The sequence below is a fragment of the Malaclemys terrapin genome, chromosome 5, assembly GCF_027887155.1.
Source record: "Malaclemys terrapin pileata isolate rMalTer1 chromosome 5, rMalTer1.hap1, whole genome shotgun sequence".
NCBI classification, from domain to species: domain Eukaryota; kingdom Metazoa; phylum Chordata; order Testudines; family Emydidae; genus Malaclemys; species Malaclemys terrapin.
The window spans coordinates 124,353,993-124,377,856 of record NC_071509.1 but is presented as its reverse complement, the minus strand read 5'-3'; the positions used below and the strand labels follow the sequence as shown (position 1 = coordinate 124,377,856).

At 42.0% G+C, this 23,864-nt stretch overlaps 1 protein-coding gene across 3 annotated transcripts in view; it reads left to right on the top strand.

The window, feature by feature from the left end:
* Window positions 1-23,864, top strand: part of HPGDS (hematopoietic prostaglandin D synthase) — a 66,550-nt gene that overhangs the window by 38,561 nt on the left and 4,125 nt on the right. For 2 of the 3 annotated variants that reach the window (XM_054031177.1, XM_054031176.1), the window contains 2 exons: window positions 10,924-11,016; window positions 17,323-17,432. In XM_054031177.1, the coding sequence (XP_053887152.1) occupies window positions 10,924-11,016; window positions 17,323-17,432 (203 nt within the window). The remainder of the gene's footprint in view (window positions 1-10,923; window positions 11,017-17,322; window positions 17,433-23,864) is intronic. The other variant, XM_054031178.1, reaches the window with a different exon arrangement.

Sequence of the window (23,864 nt, the reverse complement as noted above, 5' to 3'; positions counted from 1 at the left end):
GAGCACAATTTAAAAGTTCGTCCCCCTCCAACAGCTTGAATTGCCCTCCTAGGCATGCCCCACCCCTTCCCCTCAGCAGTTGCTCCCTGCAGCTCCCAGGTGTTTGCTGCTGCTTCTCCCCAGTCATCGCTCCCACCTTGCCAGCTCCAACAGCTGCCCTGGAGGGAGGCAGCCCAGCAGTACCATGTGATAAAGTGGGGCCAGTAAACCCTCGCAAAAGTATGGGGGCATGTGACCCCATGTGCCCCCCACCACACATTGCCTTCTGCCCAGCGGGGAGAAGGATCTTGGGGCTTCAGGCCCACAGGGCACACCTGCCAGGGCTTCAGCAGGAGTGGGGCTGAAGCCCTGAGCCCTGGTACACGCGCCCCGGCTCTCAAACTTCTGAAGATTGTTGCATGTGGTTTGGATGGTCAGTAAGTTTCGCCACCCCTGTGCTATAAATTGCCTAAACCCAGCAAAATAACAGAACTTCAGCACTTACAAACTTTGCTTATCTCATGAATTCCAATGATAAACTGCATTTCCTGTGTCTCAGCCTACATTCTCCAACTGTCAAGAAAGCAACATCCTGTACGGTTCATGTTCTTTTGTTGTAACTGACAAACTTTGAAAAGTGATTGATTCTTGTTTGTAATTTGTAGTGTAGAACAATGGTTTTCAACCTTTTCATTTGCAGACCCCTAAAAAATTTCAAATGGAGGTGCAGATCCCTTTGGAAATCTTAGACATAGTCTGCGGCCCCTGGGGGTCCACAGACTACAGATTAAAAACCACGGGTGTAGAATAATTTTGCATACTGTGCTGCTAAGTTTTAAGGGGGGGAATGAGAGGTGCCAATTATAAAATTACACTGTTTGCCTCACTATCCTTCGTAAGTGTTTGTGTAGAAAACAGAAAAGTCATTCTTTGCTCAATTCAGTTTCCAGATTAATCAAGTCTGGTTTCATAACTGCCAGAAGCTGGGGCTGGATAATAGGGGAGGGATCGTTCGATAATTACCTGTTCTGTTCGTTTCCTCTCAAACATCCAGCACGGACCTCCGTCAGAAGACAGGATACTGGGTTAGATGGACCATTGGTCTGACCCAGCATGATCATGCTTATGTTTTTATATATATATCAGTTCCACTGTATTGTGTGGCGTTTTGCTTTAGCTGCAACTGCTAAAGTTGAGTCACACTGATCAACTCACTGACTGCATGATTTTAGACAAGTCAGCTGAAATCTTGTGCTTCTCTCATTTCTTCTGGTAACTCCTTCTCTGCTGATCAGACACTGCTCCCGATCTGGTGCTGCTGTACTATTAACATTGTCAAAAACAATCACAGTTTTGAATGTAACCACTTCCTTAGGGCAGGGATGTATTGTGCAGTGCTGGTCACTAAGTACACAACAACAGTTGTTGAGAGCAGCCTTGTTCCACTGACAGCAACATGCTCTGCCTGGATATACTTGGAAGGTTCAACAGCTGATAGTGCATTTTGCCCAGTTTATCTCACTAAAACAAAAAGCTTTGGGCATTATCCTTTGTAGATAAGCCAGCTGAAGATCACACAGCTTTAAACAGTGGTAATCAGGGCACAATGCACTGCTAGCGCTCAACACAAGGCCAAGCACTTTGTCAGCTTCACTGTCAGGGTCTTTCACTTTAGTATGCAAGAATGTGCCCTTCTGTATGATTCTTAATTCAGTAACACATTGTTGTTGCCTGGAACATGCTGCTCTCTAGATAATAAACATAAGAAATCCTGTTAGCAGAATAACTCTATTACTGCGTCAGTAGTGACTAACATCATGTGCTTTCTCATCGGGGCAAAGCAATTCTAATTTTCTCTTGGCCCTCTTCTTTCTGTTATCATCATCATCATCAAAATTTATTCTGGCACCTTGGATGTTGCACTCAAAAAAATTGCTGTCATTGGCACTGTGTACATGTAAATTCTTGATGTACCTAATGAAAGTGCATACAGGAGCCCTTTAAGTTTTGTGCAGCTGTCAGCTGGCTTATGTAGAGGTGGATTTGACTCTAAATTCACTTACCCAATGTGATTTATGTACTACATGATAAAAAACAGAGCCATGAGGTAAATGTTAATCAATTTCCATATTGATTGAGCTCTTCTTGGAAGCAAGTCCTGGACACATAATGCTTCAGTGTTTTTCCTCTTTCATTCTCTCTCGACACATCTCACTGGGGACTCTAGTTTCTCCCATCCCCAAACATGTTCATTGTAAAGTATTGTACAAACTGAAATCTGGGCAAATTTGTGCCAACTGGGGAAACCGGAGTTGTGGCAAAAACGGCAAGGATGATAGTAGAGCTGAAGCAGCAATAGACATAGCAAATCACCATGAACTCTTAAAGTAGGGGGTGACAGGTTAGGCCTTGTCTACACAAAAACCTTGTACTATTGTAACTAAATCCATTTAGAAACTGATTTAGTTAAATTGGTGCAAACCCTGCATGTGGACAGTTATTTTGGTGTATATTCACCTTTGTCCAGCTTGTTTTTGTCCATCCCTCCACAAACGCAAGTCAACGCCAACCCTTCCATTTTGTTGTGAGCATGTTCTTTCCATTTCTGTCCAAAAACTTTTGTCATGGGATCGGCCCAGTGCGTTTTCAATCTGCCCAGTGGTTGTTTGTGGTCTCTGGGGATCCGGTCACTGAGGCGGGTTGTCCACCTATTGTCCTGCCTACGGAGTACATGACATGGTGTATATTGATTCAGCTTAAGTCAGTTGGAAATCAATCCCAAACTAAATCCATATAAGGCACTCTTTAAACTGAAATAAGAGCATCCACCTAAGGAGACTGCACCCATCTAATTAAACCAATTTTGAAAATGGGTACAGTTTTCTCATGTAGAAAAGGCCTTACTGTTGGGAGTAACTGAGAGGACCTCAATGGAATAAAAATGCCACTCCAGCTTTCACTTAATGATGATAGTACTCCAGGAGTTGAATGTGCTTTGTCTGTTTACAAGCAGCAAGATTATCTGTTGTGTTCTTCTCTAAGACATTTGCACTGGCAACAGAGCTTACTTGTACACACCAGCTGCATTCATCAAAATGCTCTGCCAGGTCTGGCTGAGGTTCATTTAGCTAGGGTATTTTATACGTAGTGCCACCTAGTGGCTGCACAGTATAATATAGTTTAGCATTCTATTCCATCTGTCTCTTTAAGTCCTGTATTTCTACCATTTACAGAATTTACACTATCACACTGTCTTTGAAGTTCAGTATATATCAGTCTGTTGAGTGTCTCTGAATTGTTCATAATTTCATGAGCGGAATGCATAACAACTTGGTTATCTGGCTGTTCATTAGTTGCAATGACTGGTTGTGGTTGGTTTGGTATCCTTGAGTCTTCTTCTGCATCTGCCATCTGTAGAGTTTGCTCTGTTGAGTGTTCTCTGTGAGGAACCAACTGTAGATGTCCACGGTTTCTCTTGAACTCTACACTATTGGTCTCAAATCACATATGATCTGGGTGCTGAATTCTTTTTCATCACAGCAGCTCAAGTTATCCATCTTTTTTCACCATCCAATTTGAAATAAATATGGTCACCAGGCTCTAGACCTGGCAGTTCTCTAACTGAGTGATGTCTGCTGTACAAGTGTTCATAACTCTTCCAGCCTTTTTATCCGACTTGGCTGCTCGCTTCATGTCTGGCCACTTTGGAAATAGGTTCCTTTCCAAAGTCGGAACAGTAGTTCTGTGTTGTCTTCCCATCAGGAGTTATGCTGAACTACATCCAGTAGTCACTACCAGCTTTGATTTTTAAACTCCGAAGAACAAGGAATGGATCTTCCTGCTATAGGATTTTCTTGGTTGTCTGTACAGCTCTCTCAGCCTCTCCATTCACTTGTGGATAATGTGGGTTGCTAGCAGGGCTGGCTTTAGGAGGATTCCCCCAATTCCCCAGAATCAGGCCCCACGCCTAAGAGGGCCCCGTGCCTTAGGTGCCTTTTTAATTTTTTTTTTTTTTTTTTTTTTTTACCTCACCCGGCGGCGGTCCACTCCGGGTCTTCGGCAGCATTTCAGCAGCGGGGGGTCCTTCAATGCCGCGGAAGACCCAGAGCGGAGTTAAGGACCCCCCGCCGCCAAAGTGCCGCCAAAGACCCAGACCGCCGCCGGGTATTCGAATCGGGCCCCACAGGTCCTAAAGCCGGCCCTGGCTGCTAGTAGTAGGATCGAAATCATATTTCATTCAAATGACTTAAATTCTACTGCAGTGAATTGTGGTCTGTTATCCATCACTAGTTGTTCTGGAACACTGAAGTGAGCAAAAGTGCATTTTAGTTTCTTGTTAACAATGCAACACGTTATGGACTTTCAAGTATATTATTTCTATATACCTGGGAAAATAGTCCACGACAAGCAGCTAGTCTGTTCCAAGGTCTGATTGGTAGAGATGCTGTTACTAAAGGTTCTTCTGTTGTGTTGGTCTGTTAGGTCTGTAATGCTCATATTCAGATACCTTATTCTTAATGTCCTTGCTGATGCCTGGCCCCCATGCAGACTGGTTGGCCCATTCATGGCATTTAGTCCATCATGGATGAGGTTTAGGATATCTCCTAATATTTTATTTACGATGCAGTCACCTTTAATCATGAGTCCATTTGACTCTCTTACTTGTCCACACATCACAAGGTAGTCTCTTGTCACTACCTTAACGTTCTTTGATTACTTGGGCCAGCCACCCCTAAGGTAATTTATAACTTCTTAAAGTTGTGTGTCTGTCAAGGTTGCTTTTTGTAGCTGGAGTAGTCTCTTATCTTCTGTACCCGGAAAGATAATGGAGAAAATAATTAAGAAATTAATTTACAAACATCTAGAAGATAAGGTGATAAGTAACAGTCAGCATGGATTTGTCAAGAACAAATCATGTCAAACCAACCTGATAGCTTTTTTTTTGGACAGGGTAACAAGCCTTGTGGATGGGGGGGGGGGGGGGGGGAAGCGGTAGATGTGGTATATCTTGACTTTAGTAAAGCTTTTGATACTGTCTTGCATGACCTTCACATAAACTAGAGAAATACAGCCTAGATGGAGCTACTATAAGGTGGGTGCATAACTCATTGGAAAGCCATTCCCAGAGAGTAATCATCAGTGGTTCCAGTCATGCTGGAAGGGCATAACAAGTGAGGTCCTGCAGGGATCAGTTCTGGGTCTGATTCTGTTCAATATTTTCATCAGTGATTTAGATAATGGCATAGAGAGTACACTTATAAAGTTTGCAGATTATACCAAGCTGGGAGGGGTTGCAAGTGCTTTGGAGGATAGAATTAAAATTCAAAATGATCTGGACAAACTAGAGAAATGGTCTGAAGTAAATAGGATGAAATTCAATAAGGACAAATGCAAAGTACTCCACTTAGGAAGGAGCAATCAAAATGGGAAACCACTGCCTAGGAAGGAGTATTGTGGAAAGGGATCTGGGGGTCATAGTGAACCACAAGCTAAATATGAGTGTCTGTTGCAAAAACACAGTTGCAAAAAAAGCAACCATCATTTTGATATGTATTAGCAGGAGTTTTCTAAGCAAGACACATGAAGTAATTCTTATGCTCTACTCCACACTGATTAGGCCTCAACTGGAGCGTTGTGTCCAGTTCTGGGTACCACATTTCAGGAAGGATGTGGACAATTTGGAGAGAGTCCAGAGAAGAGCAACAAAATGATTAAAGGTCTAGCAAACATGACCTATGAGGGAAGATTGAAAAAATTGGATTTGTTTAGTCGGGAAAAGAGAAGACTGAAAGGGGACATAACAGTTTTCAAGTACATATAAGGTTGTTACAAGGACGAGGGAGAAAAATTGTTCTCTTTAAACTCTGAGGATAGGACAAGAAGCAATGGGCTTAAATTGCAGCAAGGGAGGTTTAAGTTGGACATTAGGAAAAACTTCCTAATTATCAGGGTGATTAAGCACTGGAATAAATTGCCTAGGGTGGTCATGGAATCTCCATCATTGGGGATTTTAAGAGCAGGTTGGACAAACACCTGTCAGGGATGGTCTAGATAATTCTGCCATGAGTGCAGGGGACTGGACTAGATGACCTCTTGAGGTCCCTTCCAATGCTATGATTCTATGATTCTTACACTGGTGTGTATGTGTTAGCAGCATCCACATACACATTTATGTCATCTTTGAGCTCACGGGCAGTTGAGTGTGGTGCTGACTCCATGACAGAGTGTCTGTTATCACCAGATTCTTCTGAGGAACTTATTTAGCAATTGGGTTAAATCGCATTAAACTTACCAATAGATGTTGACATGTCAGCGGTGCTTGACTCAAGACTTTTCCATTGATGAAGGTTGCAAGTAGTTTACGGTCTGTTACCAGTGTAAATGATCCACTCCACACAGATATCTGTAAAAGTTCTCACATGCCCACACACTTGCCAGGCACTCTTTGCATATTGTTTTTTCGCATCTCTAAGTGTGTGAGAGGAAATGCACCAAGCTTCCACTCAGAGCCATGTTGTTGCAACAATACACCTCCTAGGCCATAGCTGCTTGAATCTGCACTAACCATTGGGGGCTTGTGCACATCACCATAGTTGAGAACTGGAGCTGTGGAGATCATTTCTTTTACCTTTTTGAAAACAATTTATTGATTTGGCCCCCATAGCCAAGTTGTTTTGGACTTTAACAATTCACTCGGTGGTTTTGTCACTGTGGAAAGGTCTTGACCTTTAATCTCCCCAGTCTGTATCTCAGTTCTGATATATTAGTTGGTGCATTCAATTGTTTAATTGCTTTACTTTCTCAGGCCTAGAACTGATTCTATATTTGTTTGTCTGTCCATCCCAAAAACTCAATTTGGGGTAGGTGGAAAATGCATTTTTCTTTGTTTAGCTTCAGTCCAGACTGATTGATTAGGCTTAGAACTTCGTTCTAAGGATTTAGTGGTGCTCTTCCATCAAAGATCCATATATCAGAATACCATACATGAAAACTACAGCTGCTAGCATTTTCTTTGGCTAAAGAAATTTGCCAGAATCTCATTGAGGCATCCAGATTGGAGAATATCATAGCTCCTTTCTCTTTGGGGAGGAAGTTGGGAGGATATATTTTTCTCTTACTTCATTAAGTGTTTTGAGATCCACACAGATTTGTATTTTTCCATTTTTCTTTATAGCTGGCTTCACTGGGGCACAATATGCTGTCAGCTCACAGATTGTGTTGATTATGCCAGTCCACTCCATTCTCCTCAACACAGTTTCCACTTCATGCAGTAATGGGATAGGAATCCTGCCAGGTCAATGTACATTGTATGGTTCAGCATTGTCTCTGAGGTTATTTGTACTGGATCTTCTTTCAGAAGTCCACTGTCACTAAAGATTATATTGAGTTCTTCCACTGTTTTCACTAGGCCCGTTATGGCTGCCACTCTGAGGCTGATAAGGCTGTTGATCGGTGGTCCTTTGATCACATATCCCCTGAATGCAGAGCTTTTGTCTTTATAAGTTATTTCTGTGGTGAACTGGCCCATGCAGTTCAGAATACCTCCAGGGCTAGACAGAGCTGTGTCAGGTGACTTCAGCTCTGGGAGGGGTTGAAGGTGACTTTAAGTCCCTTTGAGATGACTGTGACATCAGCTCCTGAGTCAATTTTAAAGTCAATAGTCTCACCATGAATATTCAGTTTCATTCTCCAGGCTGGTTCTATGTAATCACAAGTGATGATCCCAGAAACAATGGCTTGACTGTCTGTAATATGAGTCAACTCCTTGACTGCTTTTGTGTGACAAACAGTGGCAAAACGTCCATATTTCGTGCATGTATTATACCTCTGGCTGGACACGCATTGTCTCTTGGGAAATAGCTTTTTCCACACAGTGTGCATGTAGGCTGAAATTTGTCCCTCTTAGCCTGGGGGTTCTCTCTCCTTGCCTTGAGGGTTTTATGAAAATGACTTAAACACTAAACGTCTGTTTACAGCATCTATGGTAGTTTCAGGTTTTTCAAGATGCTCCTGCCTTTTGTTCTGTTTGACTAATTCCGACTGCTTTGCTATCTGTATAGCTGTGGCGAGGGTTAAATCTCTCTTCAGTTGGAACTGCTGTGAAAGGTTTTTTTCTTTTAACTCAATAACCAGACACTGGTATTTTCATGTTCTTCATTCCCAAAATCACAGTTTTCAGCCAATGTATGCAGAGCTCTTCAACATTTACTCCAGGTTCTTGAATGCTCTGATGCAAACATGCTCTTTCATAAACCATATAAAGTATGCATCAAACATAACCGCAACCCTTTCACAGTCATCTTTGTGAGTGTCTTCAATGAAGTCAAAGAATTTAAAGATATGGTCCTGCTTGTTTTCCCATAGCATAAATTAAAGAAGACACCTGTATATTGCCAGTTTCTTTGTGGAGTTTGTTTGCAGGGCAAAATTTACAAAATTTTGTTTCCAGTCTGTCCATTCTGAAGGGTTTCAAAGCTGAAGTTCTCTGGGGCATGGAAGAGTGACATGCTGATGAATATCCACGTGGCTCTCTTCCTTCTGTTTCTGTTCTTAGTTTGCTCCTGACACCACATCAAATTCTTCTGTACCAGATATGGACTGGTCAGAGCTTGCTTATGTGTTCATCCTAAGATCCTTTAATGCTCTGCCCATAACATACTGCATTTTATACCTAGTGGCTCAATGTATAATGTAGTTTAGCATTCCATTCCATTATCATTTACACTATGATCTCTTTACACTGTTCGGACAGATTAAAGGGGCTGCAAAATGAGCATAAATTAAGTTTATGTAACCCACACACCTTCTGGGCATAGTGTTCTGTCCCATCTAGTGGCACTGAGACCACTTACTGTTAAATGAGTCTTCTCTACAGGCTTAGCTACCAGCCAGTTGGCTTTTAGCTCATGCAGTAGAGGCTCATGCACTGAGCTCCAGAGGCCCCAGGTTTGATCCCCCCCGCCGACGACCGGGGTCGATCGGCATTACATTTCCACTCACTTTAAGGGGCCCTCCTAGTGCAAATAAGAATCAGACCCAATGTCTCTTGCTACTATCAACACAGATGTACACTTGTAATTTACCTGAACAGCATCTGCTTGAAATTTAAAATCCCTTTGTAGTTGAGATGAGAGAATGGTGTTAGTTCCCCACAGGCAGATTCTTGCCAGCCTAAATGCTCAGGTCTTTGTTTTAAATATTGACTCACACTACTCTTTAAAGGAGCATGGTTTCCCTCACCTTTACATCATATAGACCATTTCAGGAGATCCTCTCATGGACCATCTCCCCAAACATTTAACTCCTCAAATCTTGGTCCTCCATTTTATTCTGTGGCTCACAGTTTGAAAACTGCACCTCAGTGCACTGAAGGCTAGTATAGTCGTCAGTATATGCCAGGTGAGTACACGCTGCTAGTATCTCCCCCTCACTTTCCTTAAGAGAACAAGATCTGTCTCAACTCCTTAGCCCCTTCACTCAAATCCAAAAAGATAGAAGCCCCTCCTCCTCTGGACTGACTCATCTTACACTTCAGCCTCCTTTCCTCTCACATCCACCCAACTACCTGTTAGTTCTTCCCCATTCCCAGCTTAACTGCATCTCCAAGGCTTTGTACCAAGCCGGTTGAGTCTCCTAGATGTGAAAGTTACTAGTGACCCCCCTTAACAGAGCAGCCATTATGTCAGCCAGCGGCCATTAGGGGGCAGCAGACACTTCAAGTACACAGTAGCCTGAACTTTTCAACTGTCTTCCCTTTCAAGGCCTTAAGGTAGTTGGAGCTAGTCCCAAGCCGGTTTTCACTAACCGGCTAGCAAAAGCACGGGTCTAACAATCACCAATCAAGTGTTAACACGGCAAGGACCTTTGTCTGAATGTGTATAAAGGATCTGTAAAATGTGTGTATAACAGAGTTTTTGTACCAAGGTGCAAAGCTCTCCTTTCTTCTGCAGAATAAAGCAACTCTTCCTTATCCCTGTCTGGCTGTTATTGGCTCTCAGCTAGGTGGACCCGATATTTCAGTGACATAGATATAACGAAAGAAGAGCCCAAGCTTCTAGGTATATTACACTACTGGACCAGTGACATTTAACTCTTTTTAAACACTGGTCTCATCTAAATTTGAGTTGCACTGTTGATGCCAGAGATTAAGCCCTACTCTCTCGGAATAGCCATGGTAATTTTGTTTTGGTTAGAACTTCCCTCCTTCCCAATTTCTCAGACTTTGTGGTTTTCCTGTAGTTGTGTTTGTTTTTTTTCTAACTGTCTCTGGCATGGAAGCCAGGTCATAATGTACTGCATTAGACTTGGTGTTTGTGTCTCGGTGTCAGAAGTAGCTTGACCTTACCATGATATAGCCCTTCTGCTTCCTTTGTATTTCAACTGGTGGACTGTCAGCTGAAATGCTTGATGTATTTCCTGCCGCCATGTGGTTTTTTGGAAGAAAAAATGTCTGAGTCAGTTAATATGATTTTTTTTAAACAATAAGAGCATAATAAAAGCCCCATCTGCGTTAGCCTCTGCCCACCTCCCTACCAGCACCTTAACTCCTCCAGAGTTATAAAGCCTAGACTGGCACTTTGTCAATAACATCCAGACTATCTTAGAAGGGAAAAATATTAGAAAATTAAACCTTACTGAAAATTCTCTTTGCATACTAGTGGATCTGCAGAATTTCAGACACTGAGGTAGCAGTCAGTCAGTCATAAGAACACAAAACCGGGTTCTACTTCCTGCTCTACCATTACATCACAGAGTGACCTTGGGAAAGTCACTTACCCTTGTACCTTTGTTTATCCAGGTGGAAAACAGAACCTTATGGGTCCTGTGAAACAGTTAAGTGCTTTGAGATTCTCAGAGGGGAGGCACTATTATAAGTGCAAACTATTACACTGGGGTTGAGTTTAACATTGTTCCCATGTGTTTCATTTGTGATTTTTTTTAAAGCTATCCCATTTGGAAAAATCCCCATCTTAGAAGTGGATGGAGTTACCCTTCATCAGAGCCTGGCCATAGCCAGATACCTAGCCAAAGAAACAGGTAATGTAACACTGCTACTCTCTTACTACTTTTGACTGCTCCCGTGTTTAATGCTATCTACTAGTGCATGTTGAGCCATGCCAATACAAACAAAGAGCCAGCCTGACAAACTGAAATTAACAGAAGTCAATGTGGACAGGACAATATAGACACAAGTAGTTTTCACAGAGCAACAAAATGTATCTGTTGTCAACCTCTCCTGCTGCAGCTTCATTTAATCTGATGACAGAAATTTAAGGGGCACTGTGTGATGCTGCAAGTCCTGATGTGGTGTAGCTGTGTCATATCTGACACTAGAGCTCTACAGTAGATAATGATGGTATAAAGTACCTTTGCACCCAGAAATACTATATGGAGGTGGTCTGTGGGGAGAGGGTTGGTTTGCAGGGTTTACTTCTATAATTGTCCTATAGGATGTTATCAATGTAAATCAATTCATCAGCTCAGAACTTTATTGGAATTTCCACAGCACCTCCAATGTGGCCCTCTCCCCTCCATCTCCATTGTTCCCAATTTGTTTACCTTGCCATTATGCTCAAGCACCCATTCTTCACAACTACCCCAAAGGGCAGTAAAGTATGTGTGGACAATGTGATGTTAGCTGAACTTTGTGTAGGGCACCTGGACGGGTGTCGTCCTTCTGAATATGGGCTTGGACCATTCCCATGTCTGGATCCTAGCGGGAAACCAGAGAAGAAAATTGCTACCTCAGCTACCAAACAAATACACCTCTACCTTGATATAACGCTGTCCTCGGGAGCCAAAAAATCTTACCGTGTTATAGGTGAAACCGCGTTATATCGAACTTGCTTTGATCCGCTGGAGTGCGCAGTGCCCCCCCGGAGCACTGCTTTACCATGTTATATCAGAATTTGTGTTATATCGGGTCATGTTATATCAGGGTAGAGGTGTAATAATAATAATAATAAAAATATCAAAAAGGCACTAAACTGAAACCAGAAAAATAATTCAAAACTTACAAAGCTTATGGAAGGTACACAACACTCAAAGGTGTTCATCCAATGAGGACAAGAGTTGGGCAACTCTGCTATGCCATCTGCATTGACAAGGAGAGCGCACAGATCTTGCCCCTCATGATGCACATACAGTAATTTGTGCTAGACAGAATCATTTGCAGCATCCATTGGAACAAACCAAACATTGTGGCTAGGTGCAAAAAGGCATTCTTATACCATAGAGGATAAGGCTCTGCCCCAGAGTTAATACATCCAATGGTTCAAACAATAGGGAGATTTATGTATGATTGTTACTACCACAGTTCCCTGACCAGTGCAGATAAGACAGATGGTTTTCAATTAGCTGTGTTAGACTAGTCTAAGGTACATGTTTACTGCATAAATATCAAAATAAATCCCAAGCTTTGCCGGCCGGGAGAACTATGCTACATTGTAGTATTAAATCAAGCTGAAGTACATGGGTGTGCTACCAGGATTTCAGCTACAGTGTGGGTAACGTTAAATACACACACACACACACACACACACACACACACACACAGAGTGAGACTTCTTGCATTGGTTTCTGCCTTTCATAGAATTTAGAAAAACTACAATCCCATTGTCCAGCTCCCTGATCATGCCAGCTTGTTCTCTCCGACGTATTATAGCAGAATGCTAGCTCTGCTATAATTAAGGTTAAAGTTTGCTAGTGTTTTATCCAGTCTAGTTTTAAAAGTTTCAAGCAATCAGACTTTCACACCTTGTCATGGGAATCTAGAACTATTAGAATCCAACCCAGTTAGAAATCAGTACAAACAAATAAGAGTGTGATTTTCTCACTAACTTCAATATAAGATGATGCAGTTTGGAGAAAACTAGAGTCAACTAGACTAAATTAAGATGATAAACTCCTCGGGTCAAGGACTCTCTCTCCATGTGTGTTTATATAGTACCTAGCACAGTGGACTTCCCAATCATGTCTAGGACAGGTAGGCACTACAATAATACAAATAACTTTCCTCCTTTCTGCTCATCCTTGTTGCATCTGCAATGCAGACACGTCCCATACTGAACTCCCATCTTCTCTCCTTTAGAGCAATCAAAAACCATAAAATTTGTAAAGTCTCCCTGCTAAATTGTTTAAAGATTTCAGAACAACTGCAGCTTCCACCCAACCAGCTGGCATTGTCTCTGCTTTTCAAAAGCAACCTAGTCAAAGCATCCTCTGACAAGATCGAGCTGTACATCATCTATAAATTACAGCTACACAGTGAAGATCAACAAGATTATGACTACAGTATTTAAGGGACATACAGAGACTACATGGGAATTAACAGGTGCCGGACAAGAGTATACCTGTTGTATAAACTCTATGCCTGAGGTACGCACATTTTAAGTCACTCTAGATAGCTCCAAATTTGCATATAAATTTACCTACTTAAAAAAATTAACTATAAATGATACTCAACTTAATGTCTGCTTGAACTTATATCTCCTTGAGAGATCAGGACGCTGCTTATCATCTGAGTTTACCAGCAACAAAAATCTTACAGCTTTGCCCTCACTTTGCAGATACAGGGAGAGGATAGCTGTGGTTTTCTAAGATGTCGTGGGCTGTATTTCATCAGGCTAGGCTTTTGGGCTCTCATGCTGTGGGAAATGGAGGTTAGACATGGTACCTCTCAGTGCACGGTACTGTCAAACTGTCTTTCGAGGCTGGAAAGTCTTGTTTCTGGAAACTGTTAAACTAACCCGGCAGAGCACTTAGAAAATATGCTTAGGGCACAATTATTACTCAGCTGCTTAGACAATGTGAAATAAGATTCTCGAGTAATGTCAATAATAATCAAAGTTACAGGAACCAGGGTTTGTTTTAGGAGTTATCCATCAACCATCATTCAAATCCATTTGCAAGACTAACATGGATGAAGGAGGATATTCTCAGGGTGTGCTGAATTTATGCAAATGGATAATGGGAACTTGGTAGTACATTTTTGTTGCCTCTTTCATATCGTGAGCAAACAGATGTAATCTTCCTTTTCAAATGTTTCCAAACACTGTTATATTTTCCAGTCTGAAAAAACTCTTTAAAATGTAGTAAAATAGCCTTACCCATATGTCTGCTTCCCTGAGAAAGTCTGGCCTTCTGCAGAGTTCCTTTTTGTTTGATAAAATTGGATCATTTTGAGAGACGCACTAGTGCAATACATAAAACACCAAAAAGTGCCAAATATTAGATACAATAAAAAGTGCTGTAATAAAAACAAAGAAATCTAGTAGTTTAGTGGTTAATACAAACAGGAAAAGGAAAGAAGCATGACTGCAGAATGGAATAGCAACTAGGATTAGAGTTTCTACCCAGCTTATGTACAGTTTATTACAAAGCAGACAGAAGAAATGAAATAATCTACCTGGTCTAGTAAGAATTTTAGCTCTATGTGAGCATCCGTGTAATACAGCACAAATAATGGCTCATTTTCTTTATAAGCTGCCACTAAACCCCATACTTCTAAAAGGCATATATGCTTTGCATATGGTATCCAATAACTCCGATGTGAAGAGGATAACAGTAGAGTGGATGGAAGAAATCAAGTGACCCAGGAATCAGTCAATACGGTTCAAGGCACCTAATCTCTCTGAGTCATTTTAAAACAACTTTCATAACTGCAAAAAGATACCCAAGTTTGTGTTGATTGCATTTAACCCTTTTACCTGGTGTCTATAATTCCACCTTAAGCATCAACTAACAATCCATGTCTTGACATTTCTTATTGCTTAAAATGCGAAGGCTCTTCATACATAAATAATATTAGAACTGCAAAATTTTCATAAAACCCAAAACATCCCACATGTCTGGGCTAGCCTAGAACTCTCCTTCCCTTTCAATAACCCCTTCCTTCCCCAAAAGCCCAAGGTTTCCCCTCAATTTGAACAGTTTTGGTCATTTGGCCTTCTATGTCTCTCCCCTCCAAATGTCTTCAGAAGATGGCCCTCCCCCAGATCCTCTGACACAACATGGCAATTTCCCTAGGCCAAATGTACTTAGAAATCTCTTAGCCCCAAAGCTGAACAACAATGCTACAGCAAAAACAGTACGAATAGGACTGTTTCCAGTGCGGATGTTGTGGAACAGACTGCTAGAAGGCTGCCTATGCCTGAAGATTAACATACGTAATTGGCCTACTAGCTAACACCCATTCTGCTCCTCTCAAAAAATGGACCAGAGAGAAGACCAATGTGAGATGGGTTGAAAGCCACTGACTTCTTCTCCCCCCACAATTTAGCAGCTAAAAATAAACAGAGCCTGAGCTTTGTGGGAGGAGGGGGATGTCCCCAGGAGCTTTGCTGTATGATTTCAGCTGTTTCTCTCATTTGCTTTTTGAGTCGATGTAAACCCAAAACACAAAGTGAAACTTCTGGGTGCTGGACCTGAATGAATTCAACCTACCTGGGAGGTTTGTTGGAATCTGTGAACCTGGAAGTAGCAGGAATCAGGCAGAAGAGAGGATTTTCACAGAGCAGGTCTAGGCTATGGAATTCAGGACCAGAAGAGATAAGAATCACCCGACGATGGTCAGAATGAAATGTAGAACTCCTTTCTTAAACTTATTTCTCCCACAATAAGTACTGTATGCCTGACACCTTCCTCCCCGACTCTACACACACACACACACACACACACACACACACACACACCTCTCAATTTTAATTCTATTCCAGCATTTTATAGTCTTACCTGCTGGAAAGTAAGAGTAGAATGTTGTTGTGTTTTTAATGCTCAGACACTGCAGTAATGGCATCAATACGAAAGCAAACAGGATAAAGATAGAAGAGTAGCCTTAAAAACATTGCTGGGATTTTTAAAGCAACTCAAAGGCATTAGGTGTCCTAACCACACTCAATTCAAGTGTTGCCAACTTGTGCTTTTGGTGTTTGTCAAAGCCAAGCTCCTGGACTAGTGATTACATGAACTCACTTTTCATTAAAGCAGTACGTTTCTAGACCTGAAGGATCGAAGATAAGCTTGAAAATTTAACTCCTTATCACTCCACCAACAGGAGGCAAATAGAAAGATCAAATTTATTATCTTAAAACATCATCGTATTTTAGGGGATTGACTCAGGAAATTTGAATGCTTGGAGTTGGCAATAGGCTCCTTCAAAAATCCCAGCCTACCGGTAAATAACGTACATCTTAAAAACGCATTATTTCATATCAATTTCTCCTTCGCTTACCTACTAGGTCCTGAGTTAGGGAGTCTCGAAGTTTTCCCTACTACAGCTGTTGATCTAGCTCACTCCAAGCACTGAGAGGGATGCAGTTCCCAGCTCAGATTAAGGTTCTAAGTGATGCCGTTAACTCTGGCAGAAAAATACATGGAACCTTTAAAAAAACAGCCTTTCAGTTCATATTGAAAATATATCACCAGTGCCTGTTACATTTACATAGCTATCGTGTAGTCATTTCAATGTAACTAACAGCATTTCATGTCCCTTTTATTGCTGAGACTCATTTATGTCATGATGTAGGTTTACAAGGCTCTACGTATAAAGAAAGAGGCATGTTCCCTGCCCTGAAGAGCTTGAAATCTAAATAAGGGAAGAGAATAATTCAGCAGAAAAAGCGTAAGGGTTATTGGTGAAGGGAAAAGAGGTTGCTTGAAGAGAAGTTTGCAGAAGGAATTGGAACAAAGTGAGATGAGGACGAGGAGCCTGTACCAGGCAGCCTGAGTTAGGGCACGATGGTGGGGCAGGACAAGAAGACAAAGGGAAGAGTAAGGTGAAAAGGTTGGGAAGACCACAGGTGGCAAAAATATAATGGGGGAGAATGAAAGTGGAGCTGTAGGAGGGGACAAGGTTAAGCTAAGGAACTTGAATATAATGCATTGAGTCAGGGAAAGAGGGTTTCAAAGAGGGGGTGATATCAAAATGGAGAGGAAGGAAATGGATTTCAACTGAGGCACTTTGGGAGGAGGCAAAAGCCAGGAGAGGATGCGATTCCTGGCAGCTGGGACAAGAAAGGGTGGAGTCTGATGATAGTGAAAAAAATTGTTTCAAGGCTTTGTGAAGGTCTGGGGAGGGAAGATTGTGGGGCTGGGAGACAGGAAGGACAGACTTGTCAGTGAGTGAAGATGGAGCAGAGAGGCAGGACGATGGGTTCAGTTATGGAGCACTAGATCTGAGGCAGGTGCTGGATGTGCGGGGTCAGAAGCAGCTAGGGAGATAGATAAAAGCTCTGCAGTGTTTGAGTTTGCATTGGTATGAGCACAAATACCTTATTTTTAGGAATAACCTATTTGTGCAGATAGTGTCTCTTTACTCTCCCTTTCTAAATTTGAATTCCACAGGTCTGGCCGGTCAGACACCTCTGGAACAAGCTCTGGTTGATGCCATTGTGGACACCATTGATGACTTCATGTCAATGTTTCCCTGGGGAGAGAAAAATCAGGATGTGAAAGTAATGTGATCACTGATTTAAATCAAAGAGATTTATACCTGCCAAAGTCTCTCATCTGGGCTAACACCTATACACTGGTCCCTGATGTCACACGGTCACTCGCCCAGCTCCACTGCCACTCAATAAGCTGGGCAGCAGATAGCGAGGTTTCCTCTGCAATTCTTCCTCCAGACTACTTGAGCAACCAGCCAAGGATTTCTGCTTCCCCACTTTTCCTCACTGTGGGGAGGAGGATGCAGCCAGCACCCTGGCTTATCTTGGATGGAGGGTGCTATCTATACAAATGCCAAATATCAATACATGATTATTAAACAGGGGAGGACAGGCTGAATCAGAAAAAACTCCTTCACTCCACTGACTACTCAGAAGTGTATTTTGATGCAAGCTAGTAGTTAGCAGAAAAAAAAATTAGATTCTTTATGTAACTAGCTCTAGAAGCATAATGGCTCTATGCCATCCTATTCTTTCTGTACTTCTGACTACTGATACTCCCTCTGGTGTTCTGAAGCATGTATTGTATTCCCTTGCTCCTGCTCAGCTCAGCTAACTGTAAACATAACATAGGTTTTTAATTACAACTTTACAAGTCGTATTAAAAAGACAGTTAGACATGATTAATTCCTACAGCCACTGTGCAGCTCAATGGCCAGGAATATATTTAAGATCATTTAATTAGCTTCTAACTGTGTTCAATTTTTGGTTTGCTCTAACTTATAACATGAATAGCATTCCAACTCCCTCAAAGAGAGCAAGAGACAAAATCCACACCTGAAGCAAAATTCTGGAAATAAGACTAACTAGGGAATGTACCCCAGTTAGGTGTGCCTCTAAACTCTGTTTTCTCTAAAGCTGTAAAGAGTGGCTTAATCCAGTGCAGTGTCATGGGTAGTTATTTAGAACAGCAATATGATGTCAATGGTAATGACATGTATTAATTGCTACAGGATGAATTTTGACAGATGCTTTATAACTTCTAAAGATGTCTTCATGGCATTTCCAAGGAAACAAAGCCACATTTTATATATCCTTTTGTTTTGGTAACTAACTGACTCTAGAGAGAGCATGAAGGGCTGGACACTGATCTTAACAGATATGTTTTGGGGAAGGCGAACTGACTCATGGAATAAGTGGTGGAAGGCATGTTTGAAAAATAAGTGGACAGAAGCGAAGTTCCAAATTATTTCAGACAGCTAGCAGTATGGTGGAAGCAAAGTATAAAATGGTGTCTTCCAGGCAATATAGAACCCCCAGCTTCATCCGTCCAGTCCCAATCAGTTGGGAAGCTAACTTAATATGAAGAATCACATGTCCGAGCAACGATGGTAGGGAGGATTTGTAGGACAGAAAAAAAGGAGAAGAGACTATGAAGCAGTTACCTTTTAAATCTAGCCTTAATGCTTGCTTTCCTGTAATAATTGAAGATACAACATTCCTATAATATTTACCACTATTAGGTTACTGATGGGTACTCTCAACCTCAACTCCACCTTACCATGATTTTTATCTGGTAATTTCTTTTTTTTTTTTTTAAATCAAAAAGTTAATTTGTGAACACAAAATAGAAAACCCAAGAGAATGTTACCACAGGGAATTTCTAATCATTTGATGATGGGTAGCATCAACTTTAAGTCATGAGTTTTATTTCCCCATAATGGGCCAGATTCAATATACTGGTCTAGCTGCTATACACCATGCTGGAACAAGGTACAACACTCCAATGGTACTGGCTGGTTAAGATGGGTTTATAGCTGCTTTTTAATCCCCAGAGTAGTTCAAGCCAGCCAAAGTGTACTGGTGAACCTGATGAGGTGGAATGTCCCAAGTTTCAATGTCTCTGTGCTTTAAGAGTTCCCCTGTCCTTCCATTGCTCCTCTGACACTGCAGCCTCAAGCACTGATACCCAAACTAACATGGAGCCAGGGAAAGTTTAAGAAGCAGTCATAGTTGGGCCAAATCCTCCACCAATGAGAGGATCTTGAGACAGCTCCAGTCTAGCTCATACCATTGACACATTACAACCAGAACTGCAGCATACAAATTAGGGCTTGTCTACACTGGCACTTTACAGAGCTGCAACTTTCTCGCTCGCGGGTGTGAACAAACACCCCCCTGAGCACGGCAAGTTTCAGCGCCAGTGTAGACAGTGCACCAGTGCTGGTAGCTACGCCCCTGGTGGAGGTGTTTTTTTTAAAGAGCGCTGGGAGAGCGGCTACACAAGCCATGTTAAAGTGCTGCCGTGGCAGCGCGTTAGCGTTGCCAGTGTAGACTAGCCCTTAGTTGTAGAGGAAGGGTGATGACTTGAGTTATTTGTGGTGTCACAATAGCTCTAGTTTAAAATGACCCAAGCTCTTGATATGCCTGTACATGTAGTCTAGTAAAGCAGTAATTAGCTGCAATTGTTAATAGTTTAATTACAACCTAATTTCTTGAAATGTCACTTTAACACACATGGAAAGTTTGTGCATATTAGACTGGATGTTTAAAGAGCTTAGGTTATATCATGCAGATCATTCAGAACAAAAATGAAAGTGTTAACATGCCAAAGCTCTTAAATTTTTAAATTAATTTTAACTCAAACTAGTAAAAAAATTACTCGTAAATGCTCAGAAAATTCATTCTGTGCTCATGAGAAGTGCTGTAATTTCAGGGGAGGGTAGCACTGGACTCTTTGTATGTTAAGAGTTTGAATCCCTCTGGAAAGTGCTAAGTGTTGTCAGCTCATGATTTTTACCACAAGTCTCATACTTGTGCTTTCCTCAAAGCCCCAACTGGTGTTCCGTGATTATGCAAGAATGACAGCTTTCAATTTAAAGGAAAAGTTTCTCGCAGAGCACTGCTTGAAAACATGAACCCTAAAAGGGCTCAAATCTTAGAAAGCAGAATGCCCTCAATCCCAAATCCACTCTTAAAAAAAAATCGATTGGGGAGCGGGGGCTAACATGTTTTTTTAAAACCTTGGGGATGGCACTACTTTTGCCGTAACCCCTGAAGTGACCACTGCCTCCATAATAATTGAGGGACAGTTGCATGACACTAGCCTATACTGCACCTGTTTTATGGCTGGAGTTTTTATGCCTCCAGGGCTAGCAGTAGGGTGACCCACATGGAGGGAACATGCTAGCTCCAGCTCCAGGGAGATCAGGCTGCATTACTGTAGTGTATAGAAATATGGTACAATTACCAATGCCATTTCCGCAGCTCCAGTCAGTGGTAGAAATCCTCTTCAAAGGAGTATCTTGGGAACAGTTTTATGCATTTGTAATGGATTTCTACTTCCAGAAAGGAAGGGGACTGGAATTTTGGGAACACAGTAATAATAGAAGCAGGTGACATCCATCCAAATGGTTTTTCTGGAGGTGTGGGCCAGCCCTATAACCTGTTTAGGGTGACCAGATATCCCGATTTTATAGGGACAGTCCCAATATTTGGGGCATTTTCTTCTATAGGCGCTTATTACCCCCCACCCCTTGTCCCGATTTTTCACACTTGCTGTCTGGTCACCATAGCCAGCTGTAAAGCTTATGTCACCAGCACTAAATTCACTGGGGGGGGGGGGGGGGGGGGAAGACAAACATATCAGTGCTCAAGTTGTGGGTGGATGGGTGGGGGGGGAACAGGCACGAGGAGGTGAAACAGGAGAGATTGGAGTGCTAGAATATTGTTTCTTTAAAAACTCACCTGCTGAGCCTTCTTCCTTTTAGCCACTGCCCCCCTTCCTCCCTATTCACCGTTCAAACTTTTCTATTTTGGGTTGGAATGCTGCCATCTTATAGTAGAAATGAAACCTAGCAATTACTGTAACAAAAAAAGATTTCGAGCTTCTTGGAATGTGAGAGATTTGCAACATTTAAATAATTTACACTGCACGGAATTACATTCATTTTGTGATGCACAAAACCAGGCAGCTTTCAGACACCTGAAAAATGATAGCAGAACAGCATACCCCTACGAGAAACTTATTAATGCTATAAGCACAGATGCGTTAGAAAAAGAAAAAAAAAAAAAAAGACACCAGAAACTAAATATGGGCAATATGATGTAGTGAAAGCTGGCTATGAAAAGCCCTGATTTACTGCTTGCGATTTGTGTGCACACACTTTTTTCAACCTGTTCTCCCACCAATGCTGACGTTGCATCAGCCTTGCTGAGGATGGTGGGATGGCCTTGGAAGTTAGGAAGAGTCCATCAACACTGCAGAGGGTTGAGCATGCTGACTTGTTTCCCACCATCTTAAGGAGTGAAGGCACCTGGTAATCATGGGGCTGGAATGAGCAGATCACTAAGCTCAGGTAGATAGGGAACCCAGCAAAGATGCTTTTTAGTGACGTAGCACAGGGTATTTAGTACATAGCGAACCTGTGAAATTGCTTATAACAGTCCTTATAAATGACAAAGACCGCATAAAAGTAAGCCTAACTGGCAGCTTCTAGAGCTTGTAAAAAGTCTGCATCAGAGAAAAAGAATTCCAGGAGTGTAACGCTATAAGTAATGTTGGACAGGACTCATGTCTTTACTTGCTATGTGAAGTGCCAGGCACACGCAGGGTGCTACACAAGAATCAAATAAGAATTAAACAACTGAATACAAGTAATAAGGCAAAGCATCGATACCTCAACCCTCTTTGCCAAGGAAATATGAAAATGCTTAGTAGACTACACTGCTAACACAAATGATACAGGAAAAATCTGGCTCAAGATGAGTGCTTCTCAAAGTCCAAGTTACCAGCCCTTTTCATGTCAGACATGTAAGGGAAGGTGATACCACTCTGTCAATGACCTTGACTGCCAGTGTTATGGCTCCATCTCTTAGGACCTCCTCATGTGCAGGACTCTTCGCTACCTTTGGGTTTGAGATTGCAGCCTACTGAGAAGGTTTTAAGAGAAACAAGCTAGAGCGTCTGAGCCAGTGACATTACATCAGAATGCTTGTCGACATCAGACCAGCAAGTTAGAAGTTCTCACTGAGTCCTCTGCCTTGACATCAGCACAGCCAGTCAGAGGTGCTAAGGCAGTAACCTCACAATGTTCTGTGTCTTGTCATCTGCTCAGCACGATAGAAAGTGACATCACCTAAGCCTGAACATCTGCTCAGTAGATATAGTTACTCAACCAGTGAACCCCAGAGAAATGCCTTTTGACATCAGACCAAAAAAGTTAAGACATGCTAAGTGAGAAGCCCTCAAAGGCCTGTTCTTTGACATCAGACCAGAAGTAGTTGGTCACATCAGGCGAGCGAAACAGACAAGCTGAGCCATTAACCTCACAAAGGCTGGAAATGCTGAGGCAGTGACCTCAGAGACGTTTGTACATTGATACCAGCCCAACAAGAGAGGCAATTCCCCAGAAAACTTCAAAAAGCTTCCTTGGTATCACTACTGCCAAGGAGGTACTTAGCAATCACCTCACAAAAGTCAGTCCCTCTTGGTATTATTCATAGCAAGATGAATGTGCTGAGCCAAGTCACAAGCCTCTGAGGTCACTAACAACCCAGAAATCTGACATTACTCAACATGCATTGGAGAAAGACATTTTAAGTAAAAAACCATTAGGAGGAGCATGTGGGAGCTCTGCTGTTCTTCAGATGAAAGCATAGGGAAAGCTTTCCTAGTTCCTCCTTGGCTTGGGGGAGCAACAACCAAACACAAAAGCAACTGAGAACCTGAAAGTGAAACAGATTAAGAACAAAAATTGAATTGACTTCAGAGACTATCATTGTGAAAAGGGGGAAAAATACAAAAGGCCAGCACACAGCACTAATAGGAGAAATATGTAAGGTTTTCAGTTGACCAGACTAAGATGTTACTATCAGATAATTGTTTATTGAGTTACATCAGATCAAGTTAAGGTAGCAAATAACTTAAAAGAAATAAAGATTTTTGTTTTGATATTAGATGGGTGACAGTGAATGGATCACTTGCTGATGACCTGTTCTGTTCATTCCCTCAGGGACACCTGGCATTGGCCACTGTTGGAAAACAGGATACTGGGCTAGATGGAACTGTGGTCTGACCCAGTATGGCCGTTATATTATTTAGCCATTTTGGTACAATATTCTACTTGATGGTTTATACATGGTATCATTAGGAAGGATGGGTGGTTAATCTGGGACTTGGGAGGCTCAATTCCTTGTTCCACTCCTACTTCCCATGTGACGTTGAAACAGCCATTTTGTGTCTCTGTCCCTAAGTTCCCCAGATGGGGATACGACTACCTACTTCACAGGGGTGTTGCAAGAATAACCATATTAAAAGACACTATAGCAATGGGGGCCATATAAACACCTACAATAAGACTTCAAAATCAGTAAAACTAGATGATTGCTGTCACACAGTGGCTGGCCCATGTGAATGAAGTAGGTCCAGTGCCCTTGTGCCAGGACAGGTGCTCCCATTTGGCCATTTAAGAAGGCAATGCAGCACCTGGGAGCTAGAAA